The 21,749-nt window shown below is 38.5% G+C and overlaps 1 protein-coding gene across 2 annotated transcripts in view; it reads left to right on the top strand.

The window, feature by feature from the left end:
* The first annotated feature begins 342 nt into the window (after positions 1-342).
* The window catches only part of LOC107548185 (zinc finger and BTB domain-containing protein 16-A-like), a 67,014-nt gene continuing 45,607 nt past the window's right edge, over positions 343-21,749 (top strand). Inside the window, exon 1 of one of the 2 annotated variants that reach the window (XM_016228779.1) lies at positions 343-657. In XM_016228779.1, the coding sequence (XP_016084265.1) occupies positions 531-657 (127 nt within the window). In that variant the 5' untranslated portion in view covers positions 343-530. The remainder of the gene's footprint in view (positions 658-21,749) is intronic. The other variant, XM_016228780.1, reaches the window with a different exon arrangement.

Below are 21,749 nucleotides of genomic sequence, written 5' to 3'. Positions count from 1 at the left end.
CCCTGCAGCCAAATTCAGCCGTTATGGTCACTCTTATCTGGGGACTCATGGCCATCTATATGTTCCTGTTTAGATAAAGGGCTCCTTCATCTCCGCTTGGGGATCTGAATGAATGAACAATAGGACTTTGAAACCGCATGTGCCATTGATAATTTTCACTTTCAAGGCATTTCATGGCATCTACAGTAGTGATAGGCTTAAATATACATATGATTGTCTAAATATGGGAATAATTGGCTGAAGTGACACGGAGATGTGCAAGTTTAGCTTCATATGGTTGCAAACAATGATTTATTCCACTCTCAAGAAGATAAACAGTTTTACAAACATCACTTTAGTATTTCCCAAAAACAAGGGCTCTGGTCTTAATACCCTCCTTCTTGTTATCTGGTGTAAGAGGAGTGAAAGGACATGTGGTGGGAAGTAAAATTATGCTATTTTGCCTTTGCCATTTAGCACGCTAGTCGAATCTCTAGTATACACAGGTGCTTTCCTGATTTTTGTGCGAGTGACATAAATGGTGTTGGCTGATGTTATTTTGTCCTGTTTCTCCCTGCAGGAAGCTGCACAGCGGAATGAAGACCTACGGATGCGAGCTTTGTGGAAAACGCTTCCTAGACAGTCTGCGCCTAAGGATGCACTTGCTGTCTCACTCAGGTAACATCACTCATAAGGATGCTTGTTTTTAAGGGTTGGGTGAAATTCTGAATTCATGTTCATGCATTTGAAAGTTGAATTGGAATGACAGGAAGAGGAATTGAATTGCAATCAACAGAATTTTAAATAATTTTATAGTTTAATTAAATTAGTTTTAAATAATTGTAAAAATTGTATAATTAAAATAATAATAATAATTTTGACCTATGTTTGGGTTCAGTATTTTGTAAAAATATTTTTGAAAGTTGCTTATGCTCATCAAGATTGCATTTATTTGATCAAAAATATAGAAAGCGCAATAATATTGTGAAATTATTACAATTTAAATTAATTTAAAAAAATTATTTTAACATTGTAATGCAATTTATTTCTGTGATTGTAAATGGATTTTCCTCATCATTACTGCAGTCTTCAGTGTCACGTGATCCTTCAGGAAATCATTCTAATATGTTGGTTCGGTGCTCGAAAACAATGCTGCTTAATATTCTTGTAGAAACCACATTAATTCTTTCAGGATTTTTTGATAAATTAAAAAAATAAAAACTTAAAGAACAAGTCTTTTGTCAAAACCTTTTGTAGCGTTATAAATGTCTTTACCGTCTCTTTTTGTCTTTTTGATTAATGTAATGCATCCTTGCTGAATAAAAGCATTAATTTACTTAAAAACTCTAATCTTACTGACCCCAAACTTTTGAACAGTAGTATGTTTCTATCTATTTTATAGGTCGAATCCTGGAATATCTACATTTGTTTGCAGTTAATTTTTGGAGGCTGTATGTTTTTTTTTCTGGAGTGGGAGAGTCTTTTCTTTAATAGAGAAGTGCTCTTTTCGTGGTCTGTAGTGAATCTGGTTTATATAGAGTCTATAAAAGCAGTGGGACTCCAGGTTTCCACCCCAGGCCAACAGGAATCTACCTTCACCTCCCTCTGCGATTGCCAAATTCACAGGCCAGAGAAGCCAAAGTCCTTACCGCACAGCAGATATGCACAATGGTCAAATTTTGTAGACTTTTTGCTCCCCTATCGAGCGCACTCATGTTTATGATAATTAAAAGCGAGTGCTGTGCCGAGGTAATTGATTCCACAGTAATTAGGGGTTTAGATTAGATTAGATTAGTTTAAAAAAAAAAACTCACAGATTACACCACCAAACCTTTCCAACTTTCCGCCTCGCAGCGGTGGAATATTTCAATGTCAATATCTTCATATATTGAGATAAGATTGACTTTTTGCTGGGACGTTTAAAAACATGTGGAGTGGAGAGATGAGTGACATCTCACGCTGGGCCGCCCAATTCAATTCATGCACGACTCAGCATGGCAGACGCTGCTCTAAGGAAATATCTAATGTTTATTTTAGAGGCTGTTCAAATCCCAAGATGCATGTTCAATAACAGACTCTGTGGAGATATTGTAGTACTTGTGCGCTCATAATGGCAGCCCATGGAGCATGTACTGCATGGTGACATTTATGAGAGCTGTTCTGCGATGAGACGAATAGGCCGAGTCTGAACTCCGATGAATACCTCTGTTTGGTTCTTCTTCCTTTGGTGCTACTTTGTCCTGTGCTGTTTTTTTTTTTTTTTGCTTTTCTGCTTCATCTTCCTCTGCTACAGCTTTTACTGTTCCTCTGCTCCTCTTCTTCCTGTTCTTTTGCTGCTGCTGCTGCTTCCTCTGCTGCTGCTTCTCCGTCTATTTCTTCTTCCTTTGCTGCTTCATTTTCCTGTGCAGTTTGCGGGGCCTCACACTTCACCCTCTCTGGATTACTGCGGGAGTCTACTGTAGTCCGAATGTCGGCCCCTGCGGCTCAAGTGTCCTCGGGTTTAAACGTAGTCTCATTTTCTCAAACAACAATGCTGTTTTTTAAAGTTGTACCACGTGATTCTTCCTCGTCCTGTTCCGCTTCCTCTTCCTGTTCTGCTTCCTCATCTTCCTTATCTTTTTATGCTGCTTCATCTGTTGCTGCTGATGCTTCTCCTGCTGTCTTCGCCTGTTGCTTTTTCTTCTGTTGCTTCTTTCTTTGCTGCTGCTTCCCTATTCATCTGCTGTTTGTTGTTTTTCTACTTATTCATCTTCCTCTGCTACTGCTTTTACTCTACCTCTGCTCTTCTTCTTCCTTTTCTTTTGCTGCTGCTGCTTCTTACTCTGCTGCCGCTTCTCCGTCTATTGCTTCTTCCTTTGCTGCTGCTTCCTTTTCCTCTGTTTTTGTTGATTTTCAACTTGTTCATCATCCTCTGCTACTGCTTTTACTCTTCCTCTTCTTTTGCTGCTGCTTCTGGTTTTTCATCTCTTGCTTCTGTTGTTGCTGCTGTTTCCAATTCCTCTGCTGTTTTGATGCTTTTCTACTTCATCTTCCTCTGCTACCGCTTGTACTCTACTTCTTCCTCTTCTTTTGCTGCTGCTTCATCCTCTTTCTGCTTCTCCATCTATTTCTTCTTCCTTTGGTGCTACTTTGTCCTGTGCTGTTTTTTTTTTTGCTTTTCTGCTTCATCTTCCTCTGCTACAGCTTTTACTGTTCCTCTGCTCCTCTTCTTCCTGTTCTTTTGCTGCTGCTGCTGCTTCCTCTGCTGCTGCTTCTCCGTCTATTGCTGCTTCCTTTGCTGCTTCATTTTCCTGTGCAGTTTTTTTTTGCTTTTCTACTTACCCTCGCTCCTCTCGGCTGGTGCACGCCGTCTCTGTTTGTTTTATTGTGGACTTGGAAGGGCGCCAGTCTGGGCCGCCTGCCACAACCCAGGGTACAGTATGTACAGTGACTCTTGCGCCAGTTTTTCTTTTTCTTTTTTCAAATTATTGTCTGACAGCAGCGGTTGTGGTGGCTATTTTGTTTTGTTTTTTTTTCTTCTGGGGCTTTCGAGGCCTCACGTCCTGGAGTTTGGGTGGAAGTGCATTGCGGTGAGAGGCTGATAATGGAAAAGTGTGTGTGTGTGTTTTTTTTCTCAGGTTTAAGGTCAGCATGGTCTGGGAGCTGCTGGGTAGTGAGGCAGCACACCACTGGAGCAAAAAAGGGGGGGGAAAAGTGACTCAGCCATTTGGAGCACGACTAGGCTATTAGTGTTATGTGAGCTTCCCTTGTGACTTCAAAGAGTGCAGAGCATGGTCTGGGTAGGCTAGCCAAGGGACATATTTTGATCTATTTTTGAAAGAAGAGGCAAAGCTTCTTGCTGGGATTACAGATCAACATTGTCTGACAGCAGCGGTTGTGGTGGCTATTTTGTTTTGTTTTTTTTTCTTCTGGGGCTTTCGAGGCCTCACGTCCTGGAGTTTGGGTGGAAGTGCATTGCGGTGAGAGGCTGATAATGGAAAAGTGTGTGTGTGTGTTTTTTTTCTCAGGTTTAAGGTCAGCATGGTCTGGGAGCTGCTGGGTAGTGAGGCAGCACACCACTGGAGCAAAAAAGGGGGGGGAAAAGTGACTCAGCCATTTGGAGCACGACTAGGCTATTAGTGTTATGTGAGCTTCCCTTGTGACTTCAAAGAGTGCAGAGCATGGTCTGGGTAGGCTAGCCAAGGGACATATTTTGATCTATTTTTGAAAGAAGAGGCAAAGCTTCTTGCTGGGATTACAGATCAACATAGGCTGTTTGGCATATATCATCTGTATTTTTAACTTTAAAAAAAAAATATTTTTTTTTAAATCTGCAGCTTAACTGACTATAGCTGTTAGAGGTCAACAGAGATTGTATTAATATAATGTAAAACGTTTTTGTATTAAAAATACATTTTATTTTATACCTCTTGATATATTTTACATATAATAATAATAATAATAATTGTTCTGTATATGCATTTAAAAATTTTCAAATGTTTTTATGTATATTATATATATATTTAAAATATAATTATAAATGTATATTATATAATCATAATTATCTCTATGCATAGCTATTTTTATTTTTTCAGGATGTTATGCAACTTGTCCATGTTCGCCTCTGACTATTTTTTCTAACTACTTAATGGAAAAGTGTGTGTGTGTGTTTTTTTTCTCAGGTTTAAGGTCAGCATGGTCTGGGAGCTGCTGGGTAGTGAGGCAGCACACCACTGGAGCAAAAAAGGGGGGGGAAAAGTGACTCAGCCATTTGGAGCACGACTAGGCTATTAGTGTTATGTGAGCTTCCCTTGTGACTTCAAAGAGTGCAGAGCATGGTCTGGGTAGGCTAGCCAAGGGACATATTTTGATCTATTTTTGAAAGAAGAGGCAAAGCTTCTTGCTGGGATTACAGATCAACATAGGCTGTTTGGCATATATCATCTGTATTTTTAACTTTAAAAAAAAAATATTTTTTTTTAAATCTGCAGCTTAACTGACTATAGCTGTTAGAGGTCAACAGAGATTGTATTAATATAATGTAAAACGTTTTTGTATTAAAAATACATTTTATTTTATACCTCTTGATATATTTTACATATAATAATAATAATAATAATAATAATAATAATAATTGTTCTGTATATGCATTAAAAAATTTTCAAATGTTTTTATGTATATTATATATATATTTAAAATATAATTATAAATGTATATTATATAATCATAATTATCTCTATGCATAGCTATTTTTATTTTTTCAGGATGTTATGCAACTTGTCCATGTTCGCCTCTGACTATTTTTTCTAACTTCTTCAGTGTAGGCTATTATTATAAATGTATCTGTAGCTCAAACTACTCATGTATTAATGTATTAATATATCTTCTAATAAAATAATAATTGTAATAATTTCATATAATAATTTTGACACTTTACGTTTATACATTTAAAACATATTCATAGAAGTATTTTATATTATAATTACTATAATATGTTTGCATAGTTATTTTTTTCATAGTTTCCAGGATATTACGCAACTTGTCCATGTTGGCTTCTCACTAATTTGTCTAGCTTCTTCAATGTAGGCTATTATGCTTTTTTTATGTCTGTATAAAACCATCTTTTAATCTGTATTTAACCATCTGCAGCTTTTCCAGTTCTCCAGACAAACAGAAGGTCCACAACCTGAGGCAAAGTAACCTTCTGCAGGCGCAAAATGGATAAAAAGCTGACTTTTTTTTCTTTCTTTTTTTTCTCCCTACCTGTTTGGCCAAAGCTGGGTGAATTGAACTGTCCACACACATGCATACATGCACATGTACACTTGGGGACTGTGTGAACACACTCATTAGCAAGGCGAAGTGCCTGGCCCAGGCTGATTAAGTCTGTGTGTTATTCTCCAGAGCCAGTGAACCTCACTTGACTTCATTAGCTCAGTAGACTGAGACAGGGCTAACACAGCAAGACCCCTTGTACACTATCGAGCAGCTTGGCATGCGCCTTTGCCATTGCAATCACACATAAATGCAACTGTGCCTGTGTGTTTTTAGTAAAAGTTTTGTAACCCTTCTGTAACCTAGTCATTTAGAAGAAATGGGAATCGTTTTTGGCTATTGTGATCTATCAGCTGTTGCTTTCAAGTTGACTTGCAAGCACATGGGCTTTTCTTTCTTTTGATGACAGCGAATTAGCCGTTTCAATTATGGCTGTGTTACTTGGCCCGCAGGCTGTTCTTTAGCTCCATTGTTGCCGAGCTATTATCTTCGTTGTGTAGGAGCTTTTGTCAGCCCATTTCACATTGGTTTCCTAGTTCATGTCCTCAGCTGCATGTGTTGACACTGTGTTTAAGCACAGGAGCAGTTCTCAGATCTGTGTCCTTGTTCTTCAAGGTGAGAAAATTATTTTCCCCGAACTGCATTCATTTTCCACCCTAGCATAATCTGAGGTCACAGTGAGCCTAAATTGTGCTTGCGGATTTGTGTATAATAGAGAGCAGTGGTTCTCATCTGGGGTTTTTTTTTCCAAGATTGGACATCAAGTGGTGACACAACAAAGTATTGTATTAATAATATTAATTTAAAAAAAATATATGAAAATATTTGTCATTATATATTTCGGGGCTATTCAATTGGCAGCCCGCCAATCATCTTCATCCGACCCGAGGGAAGGCATTGTTATCCATCATAACTTCTGGCGAGAAATATTGCAGACACTGGATGAAGATGATTATCACATGGAGTATAGTTTAAAAAGGCTGCTCGTTCTGCTGTATGCATGCTCTGAGACGCTTCAGACAGCATGCTAGTAGCTCTTCAACGGACAAAAACACACAATTATGCCAAAACTATAAAATACAATTTATAGGTTATGTGAAGATTGTTTTAAGTTCACTTAAATTAAAAGTTAATTTAGTAAGAGCCTACTAAATGTAAAAAATATACTGTAATGTAGAATGGCTATAATTAATGGCTAAAATTGAGATGAAAATGCAATTAATCGAGACATCAGTAGCAGTATTGGTATCAAAAATACTGGCCTTTGTTAATAATAGGCTACTTGGTAAAGATATGACATTAAACATATTTAAAATATGGGTTGTTTCTACATTAATTTGGAGGTTTGGAAATTATGACAAAATATTATGCAATTAATCATGATTAATTACAGAGAAATGTGATTAATTAGTTCACTAGAATTTTTTTTAATTTTTTTTTTATCGCGTGACAGACAGCACTAATGTTTTTTATAGATGTTGGCGTTGGTAATATTAGTTGATTTTACTGCTGAATATGCATTCAAATTTAATTTCTAATTTTATAGGCCCCCCAGAAAGAGATTGGGATGGCCCCCCTCCCCCTTGGCCCCTTTCAAATTTTCAATTCAATAATCCGGCCCTCAAATGAAACTAATTTAATAGCCCTGATATGTTTCTATGTAAAAACAATACAAAATATTATGAGTAGTAGTATTAGTAATTATTATTATAAATATATATATATATTATTATATTATTATAAATATTAGGGGTGCAACGGTTCTCGGTAAAAAATCGAACCGTACCGTCCTCCACGCAGGGTTCGACATACACTAGGACCGCGGTTCAAATTAAATCTGACAATGCATCTGTAATATGGTTTGGTAGAGTTCAGCTAATGCATGTTTCTGTTGATGGATGCAAATTCTGGGCTTCCCAATACATTACAACAAGAGCGATGAGAGAGAGAGAGAAAAAAAAACAATACGTGGACAAACCAGTCACTCTTTAATCAATGCGAGTGCTTTATGCTGGAATAGCTGTCATTTATGCCGTCATCACGTGTTGATAGCGCAGGAGATTGGGATGGCCCCCCTCCCCCTTGGCCCCTTTCAAATTTTCAATTCAATAATCCGGCCCTCAAATGAAACCAATTTAATAGCCCTGATATGTTTCTATGAAAAACAATACAAAATATTATGAGTAGTAGTATTAGTAATTATTATTATAAATATATATATATTATTATATTATTATAAATATTAGGGGTGCAACGGTTCTCGGTAAAAAATCGAACCGTACCGTCCTCCACGCAGGGTTCGACATACACTAGGACCGCGGTTCAAATTAAATCTGACAATGCATCTGTAATATGGTTTGGTAGAGTTCAGCTAATGCATGTTTCTGTTGATGGATGCAAATTCTGGCTTCCCAATACATTACAACAAGAGCGATGAGAGAGAGAGAGAAAAAAAAACAATACGTGGACAAACCAGTCACTCTTTAATCAATGCGAGTGCTTTATGCTGGAATAGCTGTCATTTATGCTGCCATCAAGTGTTGATAGCGCAGGTGAGACCAGAACAGCACACATTGCTATCTGTGTTTAAACTAAACTCATTTAAGCCTTGCCAGTTTAAATATTAAAGAGCCAGAAGACGTGAACTTGCGCGTGCAGTGAGAAGATCTGTGTGATCGCTCTCATCCAAAGCGCGTGAAACCGCGTCTCAGAACGCGCACAAATATGAAGCTCTCTGTGAAGTATTGTGTTTGAATGGACAAATTGACACAAAAATTATGTCAAAATGCCCATCTTGGTGAGTATCCTAGCAGACATAGTCGGCTGAATGTACAGTATCAGTGCACTGGATCAGTGCGTTCTCTTAAAGTGACAGCACATTCTTAATGTTAATCAAACAGCAACAACACGGAAATCACTCACTGCTCTTGATTGAATAACTTTTGTAACTTTAATAAGGATTAATCTTTAATTTATACAGTCAAATATGCAATGTTGTTTTACATTTGATTTATTCGATTTCTGTACCTAAAAACTATGTTAGACCTACCTAAAAAAAACTGAAAAGCACTGTTTATTTTATTTGTATCTTTTTTCACTGTTTATTTATTTGTGCTGTTGCTTGTAGTTAGATTATTTATTCTTATTTTCTTTATTTTTATTTGACAATATAGTTTTTTCCCTAAACATAGCACATACCGAACCGTACCGAAACCGTGACTCTAAAATCGTGATACAAACCGAACCGTTGCACCCCTAATAAATATATTTATTTATTATTATTTTATTTTAATTATTTTTTTATATAATACAACAGTCAGATATCAAAAATGTATTATTTTAAATACAATATATAAATATCTAAAAATACATTTAATTATTATTATTAGAACATTACACTTTTTTTGGTTGACATTTAATATCCAATGTAAAATTCAGGTCCTGAAAAAAAAAATAGTAGTAGTAATATTAAGTAGCTCAAAAAAATAATAAATAAACATTATGGTTAGCACAAATATCACCTTTGGAAATTTTTTTTCAAGGTTTCACAAACTTGCCCATGTTAGCTTGGATCAAGTGACATGTAGATTATTTTTTCTTTCATTTTAGTATTTACATTTAACATTGGTTTTTCTCTCATGTCCGTGACCTTGTCAAAACAGACAGTCACGACTCCAGTTGAGAACCACTGCAATAGGTGGCTGAATAGAGACACTGAAAAATGTTAGGCATGAAGGAAGAGGAAAAGAGAAGACAGAGAGAGCATTTCCCTCCCTCTCTCTGTTTCTCTCTCTGTCAGAAAGCGCCGGGCTCCCACAGTCTGGCCCCTCGCCAGCTCTTCCCTCACAGTGATGACATCATCAGCTGCCGGCAGGTCTGGATGTTCTGCCAACATTCCAGAGCGTTTATGATCGCTCGCAGATGTGAGTCCAGGAACATACTGTACCCAAACTAGAAATTAATGAAACTTGACTGCTTTCCAAGCCACATATTCCAAAATAGAGAGCCTGCGAATGGGACAGGAGGAGGGGTGGGATGGAAGAAAGGGCTCTAAATAAAGAGTGGGGGGAAAGGGGGAGAATGCCCTGGTGCTCAACGCTCTCATGTTCTTATTTTCTTTATTTTTATTTGACAATATAGTTTTTTCCCTAAACATAGCACATACCGAACCGTACCGAAACCGTGACTCTAAAATCGTGATACAAACCGAACCGTTGCACCCCTAATAAATATATTTATTTATTATTATTTTATTTTAATTATTTTTTTATATAATACAACAGTCAGATATCAAAAATGTATTATTTTAAATACAATATATAAATATCTAAAAATACATTTAATTATTATTATTAGAACATTACACTTTTTTTGGTTGACATTTAATATCCAATGTAAAATTCAGGTCCTGAAAAAAAAAATAGTAGTAGTAATATTAAGTAGCTCAAAAAAATAATAAATAAACATTATGGTTAGCACAAATATCACCTTTGGAAATTTTTTTTCAAGGTTTCACAAACTTGCCCATGTTAGCTTGGATCAAGTGACATGTAGATTATTTTTTCTTTCATTTTAGTATTTACATTTAACATTGGTTTTTCTCTCATGTCCGTGACCTTGTCAAAACAGACAGTCACGACTCCAGTTGAGAACCACTGCAATAGGTGGCTGAATAGAGACACTGAAAAATGTTAGGCATGAAGGAAGAGGAAAAGAGAAGACAGAGAGAGCATTTCCCTCCCTCTCTCTGTTTCTCTCTCTGTCAGAAAGCGCCGGGCTCCCACAGTCTGGCCCCTCGCCAGCTCTTCCCTCACAGTGATGACATCATCAGCTGCCGGCAGGTCTGGATGTTCTGCCAACATTCCAGAGCGTTTATGATCGCTCGCAGATGTGAGTCCAGGAACATACTGTACCCAAACTAGAAATTAATGAAACTTGACTGCTTTCCAAGCCACATATTCCAAAATAGAGAGCCTGCGAATGGGACAGGAGGAGGGGTGGGATGGAAGAAAGGGCTCTAAATAAAGAGTGGGGGGAAAGGGGGAGAATGCCCTGGTGCTCAATGCTCTCATGTAAATTCTTCACAGCAGCTGATAAAGCCCCCCCGTCTCACCCTCCCTCATGTGCAATAGTCAGGGGATGACGGGCTGCATGGATAAATGGCCTGAGCTTCTGTTTGGCCGCGTGCCCTAAGTTCTCTCTGGTGGTTTAACCCATAATACTTTCCCTGACCTGTTGATGTACATTAAATCCCCATTTAAAACAGCGTTTGAATTATGTGCCACATAAATCCTCCGTTATAAGGTCCTGTAGAAATGATTACGCATGCGGGTAATGGCTCTGTAATTGTTTGACAAGTTTACATCCCATCAAAAAGCTGACTAGAGTTTATTCCCATGATGCCCAGGGGTGAGCTGCACGGCAATTTTTCTCAGCCTCGGATGGCCCGACATGATAAATATTAATGTCTGTGGTTAATGTTTTAAGTCATGAAAAGGAAATTATAAAAACTCCCAGACTTGAGTGAATCCCTAAATACTATGATTTCATCTGAATAAAACCTCAAGTCTCGGTGTTAAACTGTAGAAACCGTTTTTGTTTCAAGCATTGAACAATTCTATTTTAACACTGATGACTAAGACTGATGCAGTTTTTCCCCCTTTAGGATGGTTCCGTTTAAGGATGTTTGGTATTTGTTTCATTCCTCTAGTTTGGCCGCGTGCCCTAAGTTCTCTCTGGTGGTTTAACCCATAATACTTTCCCTGACCTGTTGATGTACATTAAATCCCCATTTAAAACAGCGTTTGAATTATGTGCCACATAAATCCTCCGTTATAAGGTCCCGTAGAAATGATTACGCATGCGGGTAATGGCTCTGTAATTGTTTGACAAGTTTACATCCCATCAAAAAGCTGACTAGAGTTTATTCCCATGATGCCCAGGGGTGAGCTGCACAGCAATTTTTCTCAGCCTCGGATGGCCCGACATGATAAATATTAATGTCTGTGGTTAATGTTTTAAGTCATGAAAAGGAAATTATAAAAACTCCCAGACTTGAGTGAATCCCTAAATACTATGATTTCATCTGAATAAAACCTCAAGTCTCGGTGTTAAACTGTAGAAACAGTTCTTCAAGCATTGAACAATTCTATTTTAACACTGATGACTAAGACTGATGCAGTTTTTCCCCCTTTAGGATGGTTCCGTTTAAGGATGTTTGGTATTTGTTTCATTCCTCTGCCTCTTTTCATTGCAGCCATCATCTTGTTAACATTTTTCGATTAAAACATGGAATAAGCTCACACCAGCTATAATACCCTGTAAAAGATCCTGATCTTAGTCCTTTGTTGTCGGGTATTGCAGCTTTAAATCTCTTTGGTTGCTAAGTAGCAAGTGCCCCTGTGCTCTAATGGGCTGATTTGGTATTCAGCTCAATGCCGGGTCTTATATTTGTATGCGAGACAAAGTGTTTTGATGGAGGGAGATTGCAACAGCGTCTGGAGGCTGTTTGAGAGTTTTATGGGCTGTACAGTACACCGTGTGCCTTCTAAAACAGAACACAGGCGATTGAATTTTGGATTTGCTTCATCATTTCTCTCCTCTGAGCAGCCTCTGTCAAAAAGGGAGCGTAGCTGGAAGGGCACAGATTAATTTGTTCTGCTGGAAATGAGAGCAGTACAGCAAAACACACACAAACACGCAATATGCGCGTGCACAACGAGCAGTCTGAAAAATACGGCGAATCGCACAGAGGCGCAACTACAGCAGGGAATGCTGCTGCCGTCAGAATGGATGGGTGGCTATGAATGGAAATGATGCTGTTATTGCATGATTAGGCAACACATAAATTAACTGGCGTAATGCGTTTGAAGTGACGCCTTCAGGTTATATAGATTTAGCATATATATTTATTTATATTAGTTTATTTGAGATTTTTGGGTATTAATATTAATGTTAACATTTTTGAATCCTTTGATTAAACTTAAATATAACTTTATTAATTTGTTCTGCTGGAAATGAGAGCAGTACAGCAAAACACACATAAACACGCAATATGCGCGTGCACAACGAGCAGTCTGAAAAATACGGCGAATCGCACAGAGGCGCAACTACAGCAGGGAATGCTGCTGCCGTCAGAATGGATGGGTGGCTATGAATGGAAATGATGCTGTTATTGCATGATTAGGCAACACATAAATTGACTGGCGTAATGCGTTTGAAGTGACGCCTTCAGGTTATATAGATTTAGCATATATATTTATTTATATTAGTTTATTTTAGATTTTTGGGTATTAATATTAATGTTAACATTTTTGAATCCTTTGATTAAACTTAAATATAACTTGTTTCAGCGTTGAGGCTGGACCCGCTCTACCAGGCCTGATTGGCCGCCGAGCAGACAGACATCCTTTGTGGATTTATCATATCACCGTCCACTTTGCATTCAGATCATATTCGGACAGTTCCCACCAGCTTCATGCTCCATATAGAGTGCCGAGCAGTCGGACAGAGCGTTCATTCACGAGTTGAATACATCAAAACTCATATCAATGCTTTAGTGCACTTCCTAAATGGCTTTTTCTACTATATCAAAGGAGTAGCTCACCCAAAAATTTAACTATGATTTTTTTTGTTCCTCTTCTTGAGCACAAATGATTTTTTGAAGAATGTTTTAATTGTGTTTGTCCGTACAGTGAAAGTCTGAATCATATTTACGTTAATTTTATGGGCCATGTTTGTTGTTAACTAATTCTAAAACTAAAACCTTAAAAACATTTTTGATATTTAAAATAAAAAACCTTAAACTTAATTTATTTCAGCTAGGTGCCTAGATTGTGTGTCTTATTTTCATTTAGTTTAACTTAATGTACTAAAATAACTAAAACTGAAATAAAAATTAATAATATAAATTATATACATTATAGATAGATAGATATTAATGACAAAAACAACAATATTAGTAAAACTTTCAAATTAAAATGAAAACAGAAAATAGAAAAGCTCAAAAATATTTCTAAAACCTATAGAAGTATCTCAGTGATACTAAAAAAACACTGGCATGTACAAAAGAAAAGGCATTTTTCTGAATATTTTCTTTTGTATTCCACTGGGGGGAAAAAAGTAATACGGGTTTGGAACAACATGAGGTGAATAAATGATGCCAAAATGTTCAATTTTGGGTGAAATATTTCATTAAGATTGGAAGCTGCAGGCATACATTAGATTGTAAGTCTCTAAATTAGATGTAGCCATGGATAAAAAGTTATTTACGAAGTGCCGTTAAAGAGCGCAATCTCGTCAATGTGAGGACATTAACGGCACCTCCTCCGTGATGGTGATTATTAGATTAAGATTAAGAGGGTCATCTGCTGCCGGAGTTGAAATAAATGGTGGAATGTGTTGGCACAATCTGCGCCAGTCCAATTGAGTTTGAGTGAAGCAAGCGGGCACACCTCTATGGCAGAGGCATCGTGCACACCGCCGCATGTTAAGAAGGGCCCTTTAGCGTGAAACGCACATTCAAAGCCATGTGCGCACACGGTACTGTCGAAACCCTTCAGCGCTGCCACCCACCGAAGCCTCACCTGGCCTTTATCTCCGCTGAGGCCATGAAGACAGAGTGTGTGCTCTTGTGTGATAAATGCCTGAATTCTGCTTATCCCATTCAAACGCATCTGTTTCCACCTGCTCTTCTCTCTCACTCCCCGGGGGGTATAGCGGGCACACCTCTATGGCAGAGGCATCGTGCACACCGCCGCATGTTAAGAAGGGCCCTTTCAAAGCCATGTGCGCACACGGTACTGTCGAAACCCTTCAGCGCTGCCACCCACCGAAGCCTCACCTGGCCTTTATCTCCGCTGAGGCCATGAAGACAGAGTGTGTGCTCTTGTGTGATAAATGCCTGAATTCTGCTTATCCCATTCAAACGCATCTGTTTCCACCTGCTCTTCTCTCTCACTCCCCGGGGGGTATCTTATTCGAGACCTTTACATCTTATATCCTCCGTATATAGACATGTACAGCATGTTTTCATTCTGAATAAATGCGGCAGTGTTGTGGTTTTTATTTTTAAATGCGTCAACGTTTAATGACATCCTCTCCTCCCCCTTAGTACGAACAAAAAAAGCCAAACTGTTTAAGTCACCCAAGAAAATCCTGTTATTCCTCCGTATATTTGTGGGTCAGTACAATATAAAGAGCATCATTGTGACTATGCATATGCTGGATGAAATATGATTTGTTTTCTGCGTAATAGCAATAAAAGTAAATACTCTCCAAGGCACTTTTTTTTCATCGTGTTGCGTTAGCTCAGCCGATTGCTTTGGGAAACTTTTAGATCAATTTCTTAGCGCAGATTAAAAAGCTATGAATCCCATTTATGGAAGAGCTCCCTTATGAAATGCTCTTTGAAACTTTCATATTTTGGCTGAAGAGTGAATCAGACGCTAAGCAAAGATCTGCCGACGGCGCTTTCATGTAAAAAAAAAGATAAAAGCAGTCCCATCTGGAAGTAGCCAGGACACACAAGGGTTGCTTTTATGCTATCCATTCCACTGGGGGGTTCAACATGAAAAGCGGCCGTGGATATTGTGTTATTACTGTTGCAAACGCATCTGTGGATCAGAATACTAATCCCGGGCCTTCCAAACAATTTCAGTGCTGAAGAAAAACACCTCTATCTCAGGCACTTTGAAACCGTCTGTAGCGACACGAGTAATTAATGTTTAATGGGCAACTACTGACAGGGCAAAACCTTCTGAGACACTCTGGGGCTATTGTAAAAAAAAATATATATTCTTTGGAAAAGCATCAGATTATATAACTGACTGAAGAAGTGCTGCCAATAGGTGCTTGTAAGAAGAAAAAAAGACATCTAGCAGCTATATATCAATATCCTGTCTAGTCGATGCGGATTGTAACTGTGATCGTACAGAAATTCTACGTGCAGATGCAGAGCAAAAGATGATGAAGAGGAAGTCAGTGGATCTGGAACGAGTGTGAGGATGTCGTAAAAGGTTTTAGTGAGGAAGTTAAAGAGGGTGTCGCGCAGTCGACATTTGTGAAGAAAAGAACTTTATGGAAGTTACTTTTTCCTCTTTTTTTTCATTTGCCATCACCCTCTTTCTCTTCCCCTTTCCTTACTTTTTTTAAGCCAAGGAAGGTTCCTGCTCTTTTAAAATTATTAAAAATCTTGTGACATAATGGAAAGAGAGATCAGGGTCAGTTGGTGTCATTTGGCACCCTCTGCAAGTGGCCGTTTATTCGTAAAACAAAATACGCCATGAAGTTTGCAGTTCCAGTTTTGAATCTGAAGCTGATTAACTTTTATTAGCGGAAGAATCATTTCAAATCAAGCGATAAACAAATGTAAATGACTGCACCTGAGAGCTGTTAAACTCCGTATGTTTGCATTTCCTGTTGTTTTTCTGTTGGATTTTTTATTATTTGTGCACCGCGTTCAGGCCAGTTGTTTCTGTTGGTCCCAGTTGGAGTTGCTCAAACTTTCAAAAATTAGAACACCCTTCTATTGCATGCCTGTGTTAAGTGTGGAACAGTTTAATAATGACCCGTACTGTGTGGCTGTGTTCTAGTTGCTGTCCCGTAGGTCGTTGTGTAACCCGTGGCCCCTCCCCTACACTCCTGACCCAGGCTTTAATAAACTAGAGAGTGCCTTTGACAATGTGTGACTTGAAAGCAGGAAATAATGGGCACTAAATGTTAAATCTTTACAGGTTATTGACCTGTGGAGCATACATGGACTCTGTTAACTATGTGCAGCCTGACACTGACAGCCTAGTACTTTTGTACCAGGCTTTTGACTATGCTAACACTTACTCAGTTACAACTTAGCATTTCTCACATCACTGTCAAAACTCAGGACTGCTTTAGATACTCAAACCATCATTTAAAATGAGAACGCCTGGGATTCTTTCCCAATTTGTTTTTAGGATCTGCATTGAAATGCATTCATTCTTTGTTGTTTCTCTTTGGTGTTCACCTGACATTCTAAAATTAATATTAACACAATCAATAATTTTTTTTATAATAAATAAGATAAATTATTTTATTTTGTCAGCCAATCTACTAATGGACCATTTGGAATCCTTCACGGACTACTAGTGGTCCACAGACCACAGTTCGAAAACCACTCTTAAATTGATGTCGACCCATCCAATTATATTTCAGGACCTGGATTCACCCTCCCTGCTCACGAAAGGCAAATAAGGAAAGAGCAGAACCGGCCTCCCACTGCTCTGCGCTCAGCAGTAAAGGCATTTACAACACTGTAAAGACGGCTCAATTGTCACATCCAGCGGTTGGTTGAAGTTTCGGTGGTCGTTTTGGGAAAGGGTTCACCGCATGGTCAGGTTCTCAGGTTCTCCATTGATAAATAAAAGAGGGCTGGAGGTATCACTCTGTTTTCAGCTGACCTCCCAGGTATTGATCAGGCAGCAGAGGAGAGGCAGATAATTTCTTGCCCTTTCTTTCTTGGTGTGCAAACTAACTTTTCAAGAAGCATTTTGGTTTGTTTGCTTAGGGGTGTTCACAATTACAGATTTTCAAATTTGTGTAGTCACTGGGTTTCGTGAACAATTAGTCAAGTAATGTAGTTTCAAAAATCCAACACCCATGGCGGGAGATCACAGATGACATGTCTGTCGTCTAGTCATCCATCACCCATTCCAACTATCAAATTTTATAATATTCTTGGTTAGTCATCACATACAGTATTACAAACCAAAGAAAACACTTTACAATAAGGTTTAATTAGTAAATGCATTAGATATCATGAACTAACAATAAACATTTTTCAAAATTAATTAGGTAAACATTTTAATTTATAAATATAGTATTGTTTGTTGCTAATGTTCATAATACATTTAAGTGCACAACATGAAATGTTAAAAATATATTGATGTGCACTACCATTCAAAAAGATTGCGGTCAGTTAGTTTTATTGACCGTATACACATTTATAATGTTACAGATATTTCCATTTTAAATAAATGCTATTCTTTTGAACTATTTTGTTCGTTATGTAATCTTACATAAGTTTTCATGGTTTACAAAGAAATGCATTACATTTTCAGATGTATTCAAATTGAAAACGGTTATTAAATTGTAATAAAGTTTCACAAAATGAATTTTTTTTATTGTATTTTTCCTCAAATAAATGTAGCCTTGATAAGCATGAGAGACTTAACAACCCAAAACAGTATAGTGTATTGTGGAATTAACACTCAACTAAATTAATCAATTCAGTAAAATTGTTGTTCATTTTTAGTTTTTGATACCTAATCCTTTAACTAACTAATGTTAAGGAATTGAACCTTATTATGAAGTGCTACCCAAGTAATTAATATTTAGACTTGGACTTCACTATTTACCATGTATACTTGCCAGTGCCAACCTTGTATATGTGCTAGTATCTACAAATTCTACAAATCCCACCTCAAGTTTGATGGTGGCTTAAACAGGGCTCAAACCATGATGAGATGCCAGTGAGATGCTAGAGGCTCCACTCATTTCCTGCCACTTCACACCAGGCTAACCCTACAAGTTCCTCTCCAGTCCAGCTCCTGTTTCCTCCACTTCTGAAAGCCCTTTGTCCTCTCACTATACCGTCAGGAAAGCTGCCCAGAGTCATAATTTAAGGCACCATGGCCTGAAGAAAAAAAAAGAGAGAGAGAGAGGCAAGAGAGGAAGAGGAAAACACATGGAACCTTTCACCTTTTGTTGCAATGGAAGGGTTAGCCTGCTGCACACCAGGGTCATACACGAACATTTTCCTGTTGCTGATATTTGTATTGTTTCTACATGCGGATTGAACGGCATGTGCACGGAGACATCCGTCTGTACATTACTGATAGGTACGTAGCTTGTACGTGAATGTGCGTCTTTGTGAACTGAAATGCCCCAAGTATATCTGGAGCTAGACAGCTGAAATGATGGCGTTGTACAGTGAGAGAGAAAAGGAGCAGGAAAAATGGAGGACTGAGTGTGACCTGCCGGCCAGATAAATTGGTCTGCAGGCAAAATGGATTAAGAGCTTTAAAGCAAGCTAAAAAACAAGTGACTGAATGTGCAACACTGCTCATTTTGAGCAGATAAATTTAGAAGCGTCTTTGATGTGAAAGTGTGTTTAGCAAGTCAATATTTGTCTGCTTTGGTCTGTCCCGAGACGTCCTCGGTCTGCTCACCAGACCATGAAGCTATCAGAAGAAGCCTAGATATCCTCAGTGTTTATCTCCTTTGCTATTCTTTCTGTTCTCTGTGAAGGCTATATAAATATTAACCAGCTGACTTCTCTTCATTTTCTGATAGTACAGAGTAATCTACTGTATACTGTCTGGAAATTCAATCTGTGCTGCTTGTTTCCTTAGCTTTGTGTCTTTGTATATGTTTACCAAAAAAAATAAGTCTGTTAGTGAAATCGATATGCGATTTTGTCAGATATCATATCCTGAGGTTTTAGTTAATCACATTTTAAAGTGTGCTCTTTCTGTTTTGTTGGACCAAAGCTGTGCTGCCTTATTTGCAAACAAATGACTCTTATGAATGGTTCTTCTTAATGATTCAATTTAAACGATTCATTAAACAGACTCCCAATACTAAGACTCCCTCACTGAACTGTGAATCATTTTTCAATTTTGTCTAATTGAAAATGGACACAGAACCGTAACTGTGATGAACTGAACTGTTCTTCAGACTTAGCATCAGATTAAATCGGGGCTGATTCTTGAAAAATCATTGAATTTAAGAAAATCAGTATATTAGACTTTCCTCTGCAGTTTGCACTTGGGTTATTTTATTCATGAGCGATTCATTTATATTCAAATTGTCTATTCGCATAGAAATAGAACATTTTGTTGCTGTTTGAGAGCTTTCTGTTTCTCATTGTTTATTTTAAATGGATGAAATATTAGAACCGCAATATGTTGTGTGTGTGTGTCAATATGTATAATGTGTTACTGTATGATTCCAATATCCATACATGCATGGTCGACAGTGCTTCCGAACAATCACCCATATTGAGCGGTTCTCTAATTTGCCGACTAAAAATGGCATTTGGCTCCCAAATGCTTCATTTGAGGTGCCAGTGGCTCCCTAGTCATTGTTTCAGTCTGGAGCCCTGCATCAGCCTGACAGCGCTCCACAAATATACTCATCCACGCTCACGTGAACGTGAACATTTTTACAAGGGGAATCTGGCGGTCTCCCAGCATTTTTGTCTTGGTTGATAAAAAAAATTACTCTGCCTGCAGTACACATCTAACCGAGAGAGGGAACACACAGTTCCTGGCTGTCCTTTCCAATTGGCAGTCTCCGTACTGTTCTGTGACTGATAAGAGGATAGTGTAAATAAAACTGTACAGTACAGCTCGTTACCGCTAAAGGAAAAGGGAGAGCACACTGTCTGTACTCATTGTTCTGATGGCACTGTTTTTCCTTTTTATATGGGTTTTTTTGCCTCTTTTTTTTTGGTACTGAGTGTGCTGTCTTATATAACGCATTTGTGTAGGCTCACTGAACGGCAAGTGTATGTTTTTGTTTGTGCCTTATTTGTCTACTCATGTTCCCGTTTCCGAGCGACAAGTGGGGGAGGCATCTGATCAGAGTGTGTGATGATAATCCACCTTTATAGCATTAGACAATGTGCTTGTTCACAGGTCTTTCCATTACAGCTGTGCTCTAGTATCGCTCTCTTCAGGGACTCATCAACAAAGTCAGCGCAGCCCCACTGCTGGGTAATCTGACTCTGGATGTTTGCCACAGCTCCCGTAAAGGCTCCGGTTTCACTCGCGTCATTTTATTCATGTGCACGGCCCGTACAAACAAGACAGATCGGCGAGGCATCCTCTTCGGAAACAGTAAATCCCAGGGTTTCGGCTGTGCAATACATTCAGAGGAGGGAAGTGAAAAAGGAACGGGCACGTGGCACCTCTCCTCCACTTGTTGGGAGCCACTGTTGTGTAAGGGCCCATTATGACAAGTCGGCATCGCTGTGGCAACTCCGAGTAAAGGAGGGAGGAAGTGGGAGTTGCTAGAGAGAGAATCTTTTATAGCCACAGTTTTTTGTTGTAGTTTTCTTTTTTGCTGGAGAGGCAGATATTTCTAGCACTAGTCTCTGTTTTTGTCTTTGGTGGGAAGGGATTTGAAAGTGGGGTATGAATTCTGCCAAATCTAAGGGAGGTGTTTTTCCTTCACGCTTTTTGTCGTGCTTAACAAGAAAATCGCTATTGATCAAAGAGAGAGGCTAGAATTTATCACTTTAATTCCATGACTTTTGCTGGGCCTGCTGGGTGGCTGGATGTTGTCACCCCCTGTGAGATAATGACCCGCTTCAATAAGCTGCCGTTTATGTTGTGGGGTGGGTATTAAGGTCTGGCTTTTCCCTCTCTGCCACTTAAGGTGGTGATCAATGTCCAGCTGGCCCTCCATCTCAAGCTACTTTAGTTCCTGGACCTTTCTGCTCCATGGCCAGATGCAAGATCTTCTTAAAGGAACACTCCACTATTTTTGAAAATAGGCTCATTTTCCAACTCCCCTAAGAGTTAAACAGTTGAGTTTTACCGTTTTCTAATCCATTCAGCCGATCTCCGGGTCTGACGTAGTGTTTCTTTCCTCAACGAAAATTATGACTAAATATAGTCGTCAACGAACCTTTATCACGTGACGAAAACGAGACGAGACGAAAATGCTGGTCATGTGACGATGACGATAATTAAATGTACAATGCAATATCGTTGACGAATAAAAACGAGAAGAAATGTGGCTTACAAAATAGCAAACTATGCTAAAATGTCTCTTCATTTTCGTTGACCAAAACGAGACGAAACGAAATGTTATAACGTTATTTCGTCTCATTATTATTATTTTGCAGTATTTCTGTTTCCTGTGTCTCGCTTCAGGCTCTGCATCAGGTCACTTCCTCAAGCCCCACTCGCGGCATTATTTAGAACAGTGTTTCCCAACTGGGGTCTGTCGAGAGCAGGGGTGCCGTGTAAAAAATA

The sequence above is a fragment of the Sinocyclocheilus grahami genome, unplaced genomic scaffold (assembly GCF_001515645.1).
Source record: "Sinocyclocheilus grahami isolate Dianchi unplaced genomic scaffold, SAMN03320097.WGS_v1.1 scaffold344.1, whole genome shotgun sequence".
Classification (NCBI taxonomy): domain Eukaryota; kingdom Metazoa; phylum Chordata; class Actinopteri; order Cypriniformes; family Cyprinidae; genus Sinocyclocheilus; species Sinocyclocheilus grahami.
The sequence above is the reverse complement of the archived record's forward strand: the minus strand, read 5'-3'. Positions and strand labels throughout refer to the sequence as shown.